General features: G+C 30.5%; 1 protein-coding gene across 1 annotated transcript; it reads left to right on the top strand.

Annotated features, from left to right (window-relative positions):
- Positions 1-7,099: 7,099 nt before the first annotated feature.
- Positions 7,100-7,498, top strand: LOC105111251 (uncharacterized). Its single transcript, XM_011006562.1, has one exon. It carries the CDS (start codon positions 7,100-7,102, stop codon positions 7,496-7,498), a length of 399 nt encoding a protein of 132 aa, XP_011004864.1.
- Positions 7,499-16,976: the final 9,478 nt, after the last annotated feature.

Here is a 16,976-nt window from a genome sequence, read left to right as displayed (position 1 = left end):
AGGGGCTGGGCTGAGCCCAGCCAGCCTAGCCCTGTCACTGGCCCTAGCTAGCTAGTGACCTGGCTGGGTTGAGTCTTGCACGCGTGAAGTAACTTCACACGTGCTGCACTATGCGAAGGTAATTAAGTTACCTTCGCATAGTGTTTCCAAATTCAATCTGCAGGGAATGAAAGGAGAAAAGGAAAAGCGTACCTGCTTTGAGAGACGCCGATGCGTGCAGCGCTGATGGATTCTACTGCTGCTTCCCCTTATCTTCCTTTTGTCTTCAATTGTCGGTGGGTTCTCTTTATTTTCATAGCAACTTTTGAAACTGAGAAAATGATGAAAAGGCCGGCCTGCTGGGAATTTGCTTTGATTCTTGATTTTTGTGGTTTGCAGGGACGAAGGAAATGGCAGAGCCAATACTCGTCTCTGTGTATTGTTGCTCTCTTGTTCTCTTTGACTCTCTTTGTCTTATTTCTTTCTCTTTATTTATTCTCTGTTTTTCCTCTGTTCTCTTCTCCGGTGTTTGGGTTTTTTTTCTGCTCTGCTCTGTAATTCTTGGGTTGTTCTTCTGTATTTTTCGGGTTTCTCCTCCCTTTTATAAAGAAATTGGCCCTGCCTCCAGTCCTGTCTTTGCAGGACTGTGTTATGGAATCCTTGAACGAGATTATTGGCAACAAATGTTATCCAAGATCGGGTTTGTTGCAGATTATCAGCTCCCCAGCTGAATAGGAAGCTTCCCTGTTGACTCGGGATGGAGAAGACATGGTAACGACGATGTTTTGGCTAGAAACGGGAGTTTTCAATTTGACCCCTAGGCTTTGGAAGTTCGGCAATTGGACCCCCTAATCAATTAAAATTTATTTTAATTTTTTTCCAGTTAATTTCAATTAGATCCCTAACTTGATACGTTATTTACACAACAGTCTTGAATTTCTAAACTATTCAATTTAGTCCATTCAATTTAGTCCTTGAACTTTAATTTTCCAACAATTTTCTCTAAATAACTTCCAAACTTTGGTATTTCTTCAATTAAACCCCTGATTCTTTTAATTAATTAAGTCAAAGTTTAATTAAGTCCTCAAACTCATTAATTTTTTAATTTCTTTTAATTTAATTAATTAACTTAATTCCAAGCTCAATTAAGTCTCAAAATTTATTAATTCTCTAATTAAACCCTTGATTTAATTAATTAAACTAGTCAAGAGTTTAATTAAATATTTAAACTTTCCAATCATGTTTTTATTAACTTAAATTTTAATTCATTCTTCATTTATTATTTTTTTATCAAAAAAATAAAAAAAAAAGTAAATAAATAAAATAAAAAATTTGGTTATGACAAACCTGGATTCGATGAACCTGATAGTAGGATATAAAGTTGAAATTTGATTCAATCAATTGATATTTAACATAATTAATTAATTAATTTTTTCCAGCACTAAAAATAACAACCACAACATTTTTAGCTTATTAATTAAAGGCTTTAAAAGCACACCAAATATCTTTCACCGACCTTCCAGGTTAAAAATAAAATATCATAATTAAGACTTTCACCGACCTTTTGGGTTAAAAACAAAATATCATAATCAAGAACATATATGGTCACATCATACTTGGCAAATTATATATCTATAGTCACTATTACTAATCCACATATGAATAAAAGTTTGAAAAATACAAGAATTTAATTTATCATTCAATCTCCATGAATGAACAAACTTGTCTTTTCATATTGCACAAAACTAAAATGTTAATGTATCACGTGCAATACTACTTCGAGACTTTATATGCTTCATTTTATGTTCAATGTGAGTTAGCTAATCATTTGTGCAAGTCACTCTTGGCTTCATTAATCTATTTAAATGCAGTGTATAATGATAAATAAATAAATAAAAAAGGTCTAAATTATAGAGAAGATTTTATTTAATGATTTGAAAGTCAATAATTGTATTTCACTAACATATAAAACTATTTTAAAAGTAAAATAAACTGATGTAACTAATAAAACCTGAATTAAATAAATATTTCAAATCCAATAAAAAAATTAAATTTAAAAAATTAAATTTGTTTTTATAATAACAACTTTGGAGCTTAATACATGCATGAAAACAATTTCATCTAGTTAAAGTTGTATTTATTTTTATGATAAATTTATTTGATTTTAAAAAAAATCATACAAATTGATGTAATCTATAAATATATATGCTATATTTGAGTGTGGTTACATTTACTTTTTAAAATATTTTTTGTATCAAAATATATTTAAATAATATTGATATTTTTTATTTTAAAAAAATTATTTTTAAAGTTGCATCAAAATAATTCAAATCACATAAAAAAATTAATTTTTAATATTTGAATTTTTTAAAAATTACCAAACAATATCTAAATGTTTGAGATCGCAATTGTAATTTGCTAACTACACAGTTGACAACGTTATCTTTATGTCGAACGGTTATAAGAATTTTGTGAGATGGACCGCACTGTCTTGCTTGAGCATGGAATATTGTTCCCTGGGTTTGATCCTAGCTAAGCTACCTCTGGTGGCTCCTTGGTGGTCCTTGTTCTTCCTTAACTGAGAAACTTAAACATTATTAATTACCAACAATTTCTTCAATGGGCTCCACATTAAATAGACTAAGTCGTGGAAATTAAGAACAAAGGGAAGGATCGATCGAGGAAACTTCTGAGTCGGTAGGTTCCTGGAGATTTCCAGGCGCTAAACCAACCTGTTCAAGTTTTTCCACAGTTATGACGTCTAATTAATGGCATGGATGACTTTTAAATACTCTTATTTATTTATTTTTTGAATCAGCAAAGTTGATTATTAAAGAAGTAATGGTCTATTCAACCAAAAATTAAATTTAAAAAATTAAATTTGTTTTTAAAATAACAACTTTGGAGCTTAATACATGCATGAAAACAATTTCATCTAGTTAAAGTTGTATTTATTTTTATGATAAATTTATTTGATTTTATTAGATTTAATTATTTTTATGATAAATTTATTTGATTTTAAAAAAAATCATACAAATTGATGTAATCTATAAATATATATGCTATATTTGAGTGTGGTTACATTTACTTTTTAAAATATTTTTTGTATCAAAATATATTTAAATAATATTGATATTTTTTATTTTAAAAAAATTATTTTTAAAGTTGCATCAAAATAATTCAAATCACATAAAAAAATTAATTTTTAATATTTGAATTTTTTAAAAATTACCAAACAATATCTAAATGTTTGAGATCGCAATTGTAATTTGCTAACTACACAGTTGACAACGTTATCTTTATGTCGAACGGTTATAAGAATTGTGTGAGATCGACCGTACTGTCTTGCTTGAGCATGGAATATTGGTCCCTGGGTTTGATCCCTGCTAAGCTACCTCTGGTGGCTCCTTGGTGGTCCTTGTTCTTCCTTAACCGAGAAACTTAAACATTATTAATTTCTTCAATGGGCTCCACATTAAATAGACTAAGTCGTGGAAATTAAGAACTAAGGGAAGGATCGATCGAGGAAACTTCTCAGTCGGCAGGTTCCTGGAGATTTCCAGGCGCTAAACCAACCTGTTCAAGTTTTTCCACAGTTATGACGTCTAATTAATGGCATGGATGACTTTTAAATACTCTTATTTATTTATTTTTTGAATCAGCAATGTTAATTATTAAAGAAGTAATGGTCTGTTAAACCTTGATTTTTTATTTATTTATTTATTTTATTTTATTGCAACGAGGGCATGCATGATTGTGGAGAATAAGTTTCTTTGGTAAATGAAGAACAAGTTTCTTTTCATCAAATTTTAAATGGATAATTTATATTAAAAATAAATTAATAATCTATATGGAAAATAAGAAATGTTAAGGGATAGATAGGAGAGAAACTAAAATAAGGAGAAGAAATTAAGGATTTTCGTTTGGTTAGTGAGGGAAAATGTAGCTTAATTTGTTTGTTTAGATGTATTATTGATGGAAAAGAAATGAATACAATTTTTTAGAGGATATTATGAGAAAAATCCTATTATTTTTTTATTTAATTCAATTTCCTCTGAATTTGGGAAGAAATAAATTAAACTTGTGTTCATTTTTTTTTTATTTTTTCACAAATAAATAAAAGTGACTTATTATTATTATGATTATTTTGCATTACTCTTACTTCCATTCCTTTTTCTCAAAACATACATACTACAAGTCTTTGCGATCGCATGATTTAATTAAGATTAAAACTTTGAGCAATAAATATAATACAAATATATCCACTTAATGGTATAAGAACATCTTATGTTTTTTGTTTTGGGAATCTTACTCCTTACTAAATCTGTGGAATAATCACTATACAACATCGATTGATAATGAAGAAATAACTATATTATCTATTAGGAAAGTCAAAAGGGAAAAACCTAAGGTTGTCCTCCATCACATAATCTCATGTGTGCTAAAGTTGTATGGATTGATATGAACATCATCATCATCATGATACTAGCTATTGTTTGAGATATTGATATCTAGGTACTTTATTACAGGGATTAAATTAACAATCACAATATTGAGGCATGCTATATATATATATATTAATTTTAAATTAATTAGTATTCATGACTCGTTCATAATTGCACTGTTTGGTTCTTGTGGGTTTTTTTTTTTTGGATTAAAGGCATGGTTTTCCCACTCAAATCAAGAGCAAGCAGCACATACATGTCTTCATAAGGCCATATATAGCTAAAATACAACAATCAAAGAAGTGTTAAGAGTCTTTGAGTGTACTGAAAAGTGATAGCATGTAGATTTGTCGTGTGCAATTAAAATCACGACCCATCAAATCATATCAACTATGGAAAATCAAATTAAAATCTTGAAAATAAGTGAAATAGATCTTAACTTGTGTAAAATCAGTAAAATCTTAATTCTAAACAATAAATTATATTAAAATTTAAAATATTATTAAATTGAATCTTAGTATTGCTTTTTTAATTGAATCCGGTGATTCGACTCAAGGTTAAGCATAATTTTCACCTATGATGAGTCTTTTGGGTAGCTGGTGGGTTCAACTCAAGGTTAGGCATGATTTTCAACCTTGATAAGTCTTGATTGATATAAAAATCAATTAAAAATTATTCCAATATAAAATAGAAAACAAATAAGAAAAATATGGTGCACCAAATATAAAATGATATCTGAGATTATTAAACAATGAAGTGAAGAAAACTATAGCTAGCTTAGAAATTAAATTATCATTACTCTTACATATACATAGTAATTGAGATAGTGCTAGCCTGATTTCTCATCGCCAACATAATGTCTTCATCTGTTTTTTCTTTAATTTAATTTCCTTAGCATAACCCAGAAATTACACCAATTTTATTTCAATTTCTGATGGTAATAAAGTAATGTTTAGATTTGATAAAGGTATGTTTGAAAATATTAAAGTAGTTGTTTTTAAATAATTTTTTTAAAATATATTAAAATGATATTTTTTATTTTTTATAAATATTTTTAACATTTCTGTATTAAAATCATAGGAAAATATAAAAAAATTAATTCTAAATAAAATTAAATTTAAAATTTTAAAAAATATAATTTGAGCCATGTTTCCAGTCATTCCAATGCTTTATGGCCGTAATGATTAAGGCCTTAATGTGCATGCTAGAGGTCCAGTGAAGATTCTAATAATTAATAATAACTGACCAGGTCGTGCTCAAGTTTTCAAGACTTTCATAACAAAGGATAAAAGTTCCTTTAATACGATTGAGACCAGCTGTGGACCCTTTCATTAGAATAATAGTTCTTTAATCCAGCCTTCCTATGAAAAACTTGGGATTTGAAACGTAAGTTTTTAATTAACTAATAAAACATTAACCCCTCGAATTATTTGATTCAACTAAATTTTTAATAATTTTATTTATTTAATTTAATTAAATTTAAATTATATAAAATTAAATATCCTAAACAATAATATAAATTATATCTTAAAATTTTATTTAATAATTTATTTATTGTATTGGAATGATTCTTTAATATAATATTATAGTTTTAATAACCAACTAATTACTAATTTAATTTAATTCAATAAAATTTAAACTATCACTTATTCAATTTAATTAAATGAAAATCAAATTATATGGGTCGAATATCTTCTTAAAAATATAATTATTTTAATAAAAATAATAAAAATAAACCATGGACACATAAATCAACGATTTATAATTCTCACAATAATAAATAGTAATTTTAGGAGATAAATAGTGGAAAACACCAAATCCCAACTTCACTTTATCACTATAGATCCCCCTAGCTATAGGTACCCTTTTGACTTCTAAAACAAGTCAATCACTGAGAAATCTATTTTGAACTTATGTGGTAGATCGATGGCCCACAGAACTGATCTATCCAAGAACACACTCCGATACAGCTCAGGTAGGAATTGCTTAATATGGTGATGTGTCGTGGGCCACTGAAATATTGTACCACCCCTTCGTCGGATTGGCCGGCAGTTAAATCAGAGCAAACTTTTTCTTAAGCTTTTTCGTTTACGCGGTCGAGAAGGAGATGAAAACAAAAGAACACGGGAAAGTGTAGAAAAGAAGTTCGGAAGGTGCCCGTTATCATAATCATCTACAGTATTATTTTTTTTTAATATCAATCTATTAAATATTAATTTAATAATTTAATAATAGTTTCAACTGCACTGTATTTTTTTCGCTCCAACCTCTGTTTCAATCGCGAATTACTAATACCAAATCTCCAATGATTTTTTTTTTTTTAACTCAATGGGGTTTATCTTTATGATAACAAATTATCTGTCCAAATAAAATTAGGGTTAAATTACAATTTTTATAGTTATGTTTCTAATTTCTCATCTATTTCTAAGCCGCAATAATCACATACACATAGTTATTAATGAATGATTGGAGATAAAGATAATTAAAAGCCCAAAATTTATTAATGAATGATTGGTTAAACACAAATTTTGGTCAAATCTCTATAAGTTACATATAGCATCTCTCTTTCTCTCTATCATTCTCTTGAGTTTGTTTCCTAGTGTCTATTTAGCTATTCTCTGCTCCCACCCTAGCTTTTACTCTTCACATAAACTCTTTTTATCTCCTGAGAAGGAATGGAACAAGTTCATCTCTTCACGAAGAAACTAAAACCAACCCATATAGGATATACTCTTTCAGTTCCAACCCATGTCCTTGAGGCTTTTCCATTTCCTAAAGGAGCCCATACGATGAAATTTGAAGCAGTCGATGCTACTGATAATGTATGGAGGTTTTGCTTGTCAACCCGTCTGACTGGAGCATACCCAAAACCCGTTCTTCTACGCTCTTCCTGGCATCGTTTTGTAGAGCAGAAAGGCCTTGCTCCCGAAGACAGGGTTGTTTTCTTTATGGAGAGAGATGAAGATAGTGACATGGTTAGGAGGTACAGGGTTAGAGCTCAACGAAAAGTGATGATCTTGATGGGGCAAGATATTTGGGTTGATGTCGAGGATCTTCCCCTGAATGGTCTTTGAAGAATTTGACGTACTCGTTGTTGATACGAAAATAATCCTTTCCGCTGCGCTAGTAGTTTGTTAATCTGGCCTTATAGGAAGCTGGCAAGTTAGGCCATTTGCTTGGCGGTAATCAATATTATGCGTATAACTGTGTAATTAGTATCTAGTTTGGCTTTCAAGTTTCTTTCCTTTTCTTCTTAATGCATGTGTGCCCCTATGAGCTTTGAATCGAAAGAATATAATGTTGAAGCTAATAAAAATAATACAAGTCTTTTCCAACAAGCCATGCAAGTGAGCATCAATGGGGGAAACCAGGACCAGCTGGGATTGGTGGTGCGTTCATGTTTTATTTCTCCTGCACTGCTGGCTTTATTGATTCGAGTGAGGCAGAGTTGCTGGCGATATAAAAAGCCCAAGATTAAGATCCTGGCAAGTTGAGACCTTTTATGAGCTTCAAATATTGTTAAGAAGACAGTTGAGGGAAACAATTTTTACACTCACTCACACAGAGGGGCTAACCATGCAGTAGACCAACTAGCCAAAAATAGTGTTAATCTTACGTTAGACTTCATTGCTTGGTTGTAATCTCTTTAATTTGTTGTTTCTTTGTTCGTTAATTCAAAAGGAAACTATAGACAATACCCATCAAGTGAGTGGCTGAAACAGAGGAAAGAAATTCAAGGAAAAAACAGAGAACAGGTAATAGTCATGCTAGCTATGAAATCAAGTTCTGCTTTGCTAATGACATGCCACGATATCCCTCTCTCGAAACATGAAGAAAGGCCACTGTTCAATGGAAATAGAATTAAACAGACGCAGCATCGTCCATGGCTTGTTGGAACGTCCACTGCCAACCGAATCTGATTCCACAGCCCAATTAAGCTGGCTTGCCAACGATGAAGGAAAAATAATCTCTAATGCTTTCGTAATGGGGAAAACTTCAGTCTCATTTGAATCCATGTCCTCAATCATGCAAGAGAAAACGCACAACAAAAGTCCCTATGCGTCTCTCAGAACGCCTCCAATTCCTGCACTTCCCGCTTTCCCTAAGAACCCTCAGCATTCCATTTTGCAGTACCATCCTCGGGTTTCTTCCAGCTACTGTCAAGCTGGATTGTTTTTTTTTTCCCCTGATGCATTGGGTTACTGGCTCATTGATCATGGATCCCCTGTATCCTTGGTGTTTAGACCATTTTCCACATGGCATCAGCCAACTTCCATCCATACTTCTACCAAACACAATTGTAAATATTGACGCACCAAGATTCAATATACACAAAGGAATTGAATTAATTTCTGATGTGATGGTCAATTCGCTTCTAATATTTTGGATTCTGGATGAATATATTAAGCTAAACAACACTGCATTAGAGACCTCATCCTTAATTCTTTAAGCAATCCCATGCTAGAAATGCTCGTTATTAAAACTTTCAAGCCTCTGTGGGTTACATGATGCAGTGATGATAGTGGCTTGTTGCCTTGTTGATAGTGATGGGGCAGTGCTGAATTCTTTTGTTAGTAGGAGTCGCCATTTTTTTGTCCTGGAGATGATGATGTGGGGACAGCAGGAATTGACCACTTATCCCCATCATGGTGGTCCCGCCGGATGCCACACGAGATGTTGACATAACCTGAAACTTCGGTGGTTTTGATGGCGGCTTTGAGGGCGTCGTTTTCACGTGAATCAAGTAGACAACCTGCTTTCTATTATACCAAAAAGGATACTTTGTTACATGTTTTTCTTAATCTATTTTTTTTTTAAATTCTACAGTAATTAAAATAAATATTTTTTAAAGAAATTAAGCAATTAGATTATAGATGAAAATAAATGTTTTAAGTTAAAATTTCATTCTCTTATGTATTTCATTTTTGTTTATCAAAAACATGTATTTTGTTTTTTTTTTAAAGAAAAGTATAGTTTTTTTTTTAAAGAAAAACCCAACGCAATTAAAATAAACATTTGCAAGAATTCACATGATTTAAAGCACTAAAAAAACTATTTCTTTAACCAAATCTTCCTTTCTTACTCGTGTTATGTTTGTAGCAAAAATACTTCTTTTAATAAAAAAATATTTTGTTAAAAATAAAGGGAGAGGATAATTATTCCACTACCATAAAATTGATAAATTCAAACAAAAATATCAAGAGAATATTTCTGTCGGTAAAGTTTTAAGGAATTTTGCTGACAGAAATATTCCATTAGTATATACCGAGAAAATTACAGTGGAAAAAGAAATTAAAACAAAGTAAAAAAATGATGATTTACTAATGGAATTTATCGATGCAATTTATTCCTTATTCAGTCAATAAACTTGTTGGTAAATTGTGAACACTGTTCATTATATCAATTATAAAGGGAATTACCGACGAAAAATTCCATTAGTATTTTCCAAAGAGCTCTAGAACTATTCCCTTTCTAATTGCACTATTAATTGTTGTTCTTTACTGACAAAATTACCGACGGGTTAAAAAGTTATTGGTGTTATTTGATGGTTTTCTGAAAAAATTCAATTAATTTCAAATTTTCATTTGAATATTACAGACAGAATTATCAACGGATTGAAAAATCATCAGTGATTCTTGGCGGTTTCTAAAATTTTTTTATGAAATTGAAAATTTAAATTAAATATTACCGACGGAAGAATTAAAAAATATTAATATTTAATTATCTGCAGGTAAAACCATCGCTAACGTATTCTAATAAAAAGTCTGAATCCCTTTATTTCGCAAGAAACAAACTTTTTTATTCTTCTTTTTCTTCTGTTTCACTATATGTAACAAACATTAATATTTATTTCTTTCTCTTCTTTTCTCTCCTCTTCTTTTTTTAATCTCCTCCATACTTGGATATGTCTTTTTCTTCTTTCTTCTTTTATACTCTTAGTTTTTTTTAATCAATATGCTTTATATAAAAAAAATTCTCCTTAGCTTCACTTGCAACTACATTAATGTAAGATTTTTATTTTTTTTATTTTTTCATGGTTTTTTTCACTATATTTATTTTTTATTTTATGTTTAATTGTTTTTGTTCTTAATAATTGAATAAATATTGTTGTGAGATTTTTTTTTCATAAAAGATAAATGTTGTTGTTATCAATTTTTTTTAGTTGAATTTATTTTTTCATTTTATTTATTTGTTGCAAATTTGTTTGAGTTGATTTCCTTATTCTTTTTTCCAAGCATTTTGAGTATATATTATAGAGTGTTGATTTATGTTAATTTAATTATTTTATAATTTTATAAAATGAATTTTTTAAATTATTTTAAATAATTACCGACAGTATTGTTTTTAGGGATATATAGACAAAATGAAGCAGGTAATTATTTTTACACGTCTATTCTGTCAGTAAATTCGTTGATAATAATATTTTTTTATTGCCAATAAATTTATCGATAAATATAAAATTACCGATAAAAGATCTACCAATAAAATATTTTTATTTATAATTTTATTGATAAATTAATTAGCGAGAGAATTTATGTTTTATGTGGTAGTGTTCTCCACCAACTCTGCCCTTTTTTTTTTTTATCGCCCTAGTAATAGCAGGACCTGTACTCCCAATTTGCAAACCTCTTTTTGAACACATAAGGATGCCAATTATAGCCAGGAGATTTGCTGTGCCGCTACTTTGCCTGGGTCGAGCTTTCCAAGTCTAGCCATCTCCATTTGACCACAATTGTTGTTACCACTGAGTGGGATAAAGGCCAGCTTTCATCCTATTCCACACCCGATTCGCACTTTCTGTTTCTCTTCGTCCCTGTCCTTTTCTAATCTGATAAATATCTTCATGTGCACCCGGTGGTCGTTGTTCAGTCAGATGACTTACCGGAGTTTGTAGCTAATGTTCCTATTTTGGCTTCTCCTGTATGTTCAAGTTATCAGAAATCAGGAAATTTGTATTCGTTTCTGATCCATTTAGAAGATAGCAATATCTGGAATCTAATGTAGCTGTGAAGGATTTAGGGATTGTTGGATGTGTATGCATTGTCTGTAATGTGTTATTCATAGGAAATGCTTTCCTGTAAAATCTGTTCAGTGAAATCCATGTTTGCTTCCTGCACTGTTTAAAAGCTATAGGGCAGGATTGACAGGTGATGTTATAGAATTGCTTTTGCGCAAGCTTGGGAAAGACTTACAATATACCTCATGCTTTGCACAAGGTTGGGAAAGGCTTACAGAGTCATGAGGTTTTCTAGCCCTCCGTTGATTATGCTTTGATCGTAGCTCGTTTGAACCTTCAACCTTGTATATGCTTGGCTGCCCTGCTTTTGGTAGGTTTTAACATCATGCCCATTTTCCCTGGACACAGTATACAAGCCATCTCTATTGCCTCTCATGCTCTTTTTCTAGTGACTCTCACTGTCGAATATCTTTGAGCTTCCCTAAGAAAATATCATGATTCTAAAACACCAGTTTCTCAACAATGTCAGAGAAAGGCCTTTGACAAATCTTGGAAATAGAAGAATGGCCTGTTGATGTGTTGCTGCGTCAAGAAACGAAAGTAGTAAAGGGGCAAAAGAGAGAGTGAGATAGGATAGATTTGTTATTTAATTATAAATAAATTTTAGAAATTAAGAATTAAAATGTAATTAATATTGGAGATTATAATTTTAAAATCCAGATATGAACCAAACACGGAACAAAATTTAGGCTGCAGGACAGATTCGAACTTATTCGTTGTTGTTATAATTTAGACTTGAAAATAATCTTTTTAAATTTTAAGCTCTCATAAAAATTGTAGCTCTATGTCTTATCTTTCTATTAATATAAAGTAAATCTAAATCTAAAATCTACAGCTTCAGATATGATCCAATTATTGAACAGGGCTCTAATTTGGATTGCACCAACATCTCTTTTCTAAGTGTAATCATCTCTTTATCCTTTCAATTTCAGTTCTTAAACTCATGAATTAATCTTTTTATTTATATGATAGGCTTGTATTTAAAATGAATATTTACCATAAATTAAAGGTATCTCATATTATTAGATATGTTATTATAAAAAAAAATTTAGTTAAGGAGTTATTGAAATTTCAAATATAAAATGACGATATAAAACCGCCATAAATAAGTATTAATTACAAGGTATTATAGCCATAAAAGACAAAAGAAAAGCCTTGCAGTATCCGAGCCAATCCACCAATTACCCTACCTAAGGCCTAACATTCTTAAGATCAGTCCATCTGACTAGGCCATTAGCAGAAATAAGAATGTCCAAAGCATTATATTGGGAAATCTAGGCAAAGAACTCTTAACCACACACAAAGCCGAGTTAAAATAAAGAGAAATAAGGAGTCATAGTCTGGCTATTTTTGTTTAAAAATCATCATTAAGAATGAGCCATAATGACCAAACAATAGTAAAAAACAGCATGAACCATACTTTCCTCTGAAATTTCCCACGAACAAGAACTTCCCATTGCCGGAGAAAACATGATAGACTACAAGGACAGCACCAGTATAGACCCCACTAGTCTATGAATTTTGCCCAAATCTTCCAAAGCCATTGATAATGTAAAAGGAGGTGTTCCACATACTCCTCACGTGTCAGACGCCTTCTAGCTAGAACACCCCTAGTATTGATTCTGTTAAGAAAAGCTAACCAGCAAAAAACTAGCAGATTGATGAAGAGGTGATAAGACAAACCAGACTTGACAGTCACCAACAACCTCCCTCACAACATCTTCGAGCCTATTAGCCTGTGCCTTTGAGATAATCCTGTACAAACTCCCAGTAAGACTGATTCTATCCAAACCAGAAGCAGAGTTTGAAACATTCCACACTTTAAGACCCTCCTTAGTAGTTTTAATAACTTTCGCCATTTTGTCTGAACCAGAAACAGAGTTTATAGCTGAAGACCGTAAGTGTTGCATGACCACCTTGAAATCAGGTCGCAGCCACCAAGAAGTTAGAAATTTGAATGGTTTAGGACCCCCAATTTGTGCTATCCATTTTCATCATGATGGGCCAGGGATCCGATGTATACTTGGGAAGACCAAACAAAGAATCAGAGGGAAATGTTTGAAACCATGCCGTGGACATAAAGGCTCTGTCAATTTGTTCAAGTTCTTTATGTTATTCTTGGTTTGGTTTTCACTCTTTATAGTTTCTATCGTTCTTTGCTTGGCTTTAATTCTTGATAGTTTTTTATTTTGTTTCCTGGTTTAGTTTCATCTTTCAGCAATTTCTGTTTTGATTCCTAGTTTGGAATCACTTGGCATTTTCTGTATGAGTTTCTGGTGCCCAATCTTCTAGTGAGCTAATTTTCTTTTGGGCTTATCATGTCATCCAATAGGTTAGACTCATTCCATATCTATTTTAATATTTTAATGGAAATAATTATTCTGGTTGAAAGTTTTAATTTTAATTATTTGTCAAAATGAAAGAATTGTGAGATCATATTAATGAAAGTATCTCACACCTAAAGCTACCGATGCTTTGTCTTAATGAGAAATCATAATGCTCGAGTTGCTTTGTCTTAATGAAAAATCATGGATGCTCGAGTTATTTCTTAGATCCCTGGGTGAGTAAAGCCTTACTTGTTCTCAATCTGAGGACTTACAAAATTGTTGTTACCATGTTGAATTATCTAAATAAGGTTTACAATCAAGATAACATGACTCAATATTTTCAATTGGAGTATGAGAACGCTAACTTTAACAAGGAAGTCTCTCCATTAAGGAATATTTTTTTAGTTTTCAAAATATTTGGGCTAATTATATAGATATTGCTTATGCTAATGTTATTGTTGTAGCTTTACACGATTAAAAGATTGATGTCTTCTCCCAAGTGTAGGAGTATCGAAGTAATAAATAACTTGGTAAGAACAAGGTCAAACTACAGGGAGGTTAACTATATAAATTATAAACAACAACAACAACAATAATAAGTTAAAAAGGACTTTGAGATTGTAAGATTAATGTGACGATTAAATAATGATAAAAACAAATATCAAGGTTAGAAGATTCACTAATGGTCTTTCAAACAAGTATAATATAAACTCTTTTTATTACTCAATTGGAAACCACATATAAAGGAGGTTCCAATCGGCTTATAAATTGTTAACATGATTACACTAGTTATCTTATTCAGATAATGCTAATACTTGTAGATATTGATAGGTATTCATGATTATAACTTATGTTAACAACAAATCAAGTTCTTTTCATAGCACAAGTGTCGGTTACACTATACGGTTGGGCTATGATAGTGTCAAGTATTTGTTATACCAAGTATTATACAACACAAATCCAGATTAACCATTTAACAAGCAAAGTATTAAAAGTGAACAAGATAACTAATAAAAATATATTAGGATAAAACATTAAAATCCATGTTGAGTTTATATTATATTTATTTTTACACCATTAGTGTAACCTTTTCATCTTGACATAATAAACTTAAACATATTGAAAGAAGAGAAACATGAATAAACAAGATAAAAAGATAAATAAGATAAAAGTTAACTAAGTAAAGGAAAGGAAATGAGAAGCATAAATAAGAGATTAATTAAAGCAAAACTTAAACATTACAAAAATATAAAGAATAAGAGCAAGAACATGATCTTGATCTGAAAACCAAGATGCCTACATATATGGCAAATGCCTCCTTTTATAGGCCAAAATTGGGAACTATTGATTTGTTAACTAATTATTGAGTGGGTAGCCAATTATTGATTTGGTGACAATACTTATCTTCTTCTCTGAACAAAATGTCATTGCTAACGTCAAAATTAGAACAGAATTAAATATAAAAATTCTAAAAAATTATCTCAAATTTCCAACAAAAAAAAAAATTAAGGTTATTTAAACTTCTAGAACTCAAGATATGGGTTGAACGGTGCTTGCGCTACAGGACAAATTCGAACTTCTTTATTCTTGCTAAGATTTGGACTTCTAAATAGCAGAATTGAGTCTTGTATTCCTATGAATGTTTTAGGCCTATATCTTAGCTTTTTAGCCATATAAACCAAATTGAAATCTAAAATCTATAGCTTCAGATATGACCTAGTGACTGAACAATATTCCAGTTTGGACCGAACCACCATCACTTTTCTACGTGTCACCTTCTCTTTGTCTTCTCAATTTTAGTGGTTAAATTCATCAATCAATCCTTTAATTTATATGATATGCCTGTATTTAAGATGAACATTTACCATAACTTAAAGGTATCTTACAGTATTAGACTTGTTATTATAAAACATGTTTTAGTTAAGGAGTTATTGATACTTGAAGTGCAAAATGCTAATATAAAACATTGATAAAAATGTATTTTTAAATACTAATCACACCCTCTAACCAACTTATTATTATTCCCTAGTAATCAAAGCGTTAAAATAGAAAAATCAATTTGCAAGCTCCACAAAACAAGGCATTCATCATTTAATTGTCATTAATCTATTTAGATAAACAAAATCTCATTAAATTTATATATCTGCTTTATACTTCTTAAACAAGATATTAATAAACCTTTCTTTTTATATGCTCATTATATGAAAACATAGATGATGAGGCTTTTATTACAAGAAAACAATTTATGTTCTAAAGTTCAAGGTTAATTTTCTTAGGTTGGGAATGTTATCTATTTTTTTTAATAGATATACATATAACTTAAAACACAATGCATCTTTAACCTATGTAACGAGCTTTAAGCTAATGACTCTCAGACTAGTTGGTCTTAAGGCATTTGATGTTGAGACACTCCTTTAAGTTTAATAATTCGGGTTGCAGATACTGATACATAGATAGTGTAATGTTCGATTCCCTTAAACTTTTCCTCTTAACCCATGTAACAAGTATAGGGCCAATAGCTTCCATGTTAGTTGACTTAAGGGTGTTAGGTGTTAAAACTCTCATTTACGCTTAATTGTTTAGGTTAGGTGTTTGATGTTGAGACACCCCTTTAAGTTTAATAATTCGGGTTGCAGATACTGATACATAGATAGTGTAATGTTCGATTCCCTTAAACTTTTCCTCTTAACCCATGTAACAAGTATAGGGCCAATAGCTTCTATGTTAGTTGACTTAAGGGTGTTAGGTGTTAAATTAAACTTATTTATATTTTTATTTATTTATTTATTTACATTTATTATCATTTTGTTTAAAATTATATACTATCTCTTTCCCTTAGTTGTTATATTTAACAAAAGAACATAAATAATATAATAACCAATATGCAACCCATAATCATATATTAAAGTGTGTGTGTGAAAAATAAAGGTTTATAAATACTTGATAAATCAGTATATGAGTAGAATCAAGTGATAGCAATGCAAGAGTTTGTAAAACTAAATATTTTAAGAAGTATTTTATAGACCTTATTATGAATGGTTACTAAGATGCATCTCTAGAGCCACTTTAACAAAAGAACTCTTTTACTATATCATCCTAGTAACAACAGTTTTGCAAATGATTTATGAAATAGAAAACATGGTTAGTTAATTATATATATATATATATATATATCAATTACTACCCTCTCTCCCCAACCAAAACGAG

This window comes from Populus euphratica, unplaced genomic scaffold, assembly GCF_000495115.2.
Source record: "Populus euphratica unplaced genomic scaffold, PopEup_1.0 scaffold284.1, whole genome shotgun sequence".
Taxonomy (NCBI): domain Eukaryota; kingdom Viridiplantae; phylum Streptophyta; class Magnoliopsida; order Malpighiales; family Salicaceae; genus Populus; species Populus euphratica.
This window is presented reverse-complemented; position numbering and strand designations above follow the sequence as displayed.

Excerpts from the sequence above, each read along its gene's own strand:
- LOC105111251 (XM_011006562.1), top strand. The coding sequence starts at position 7,100 with ATGGAACAAGTTCATCTCTTCACGAAGAAACTAAAACCAACCCATATA.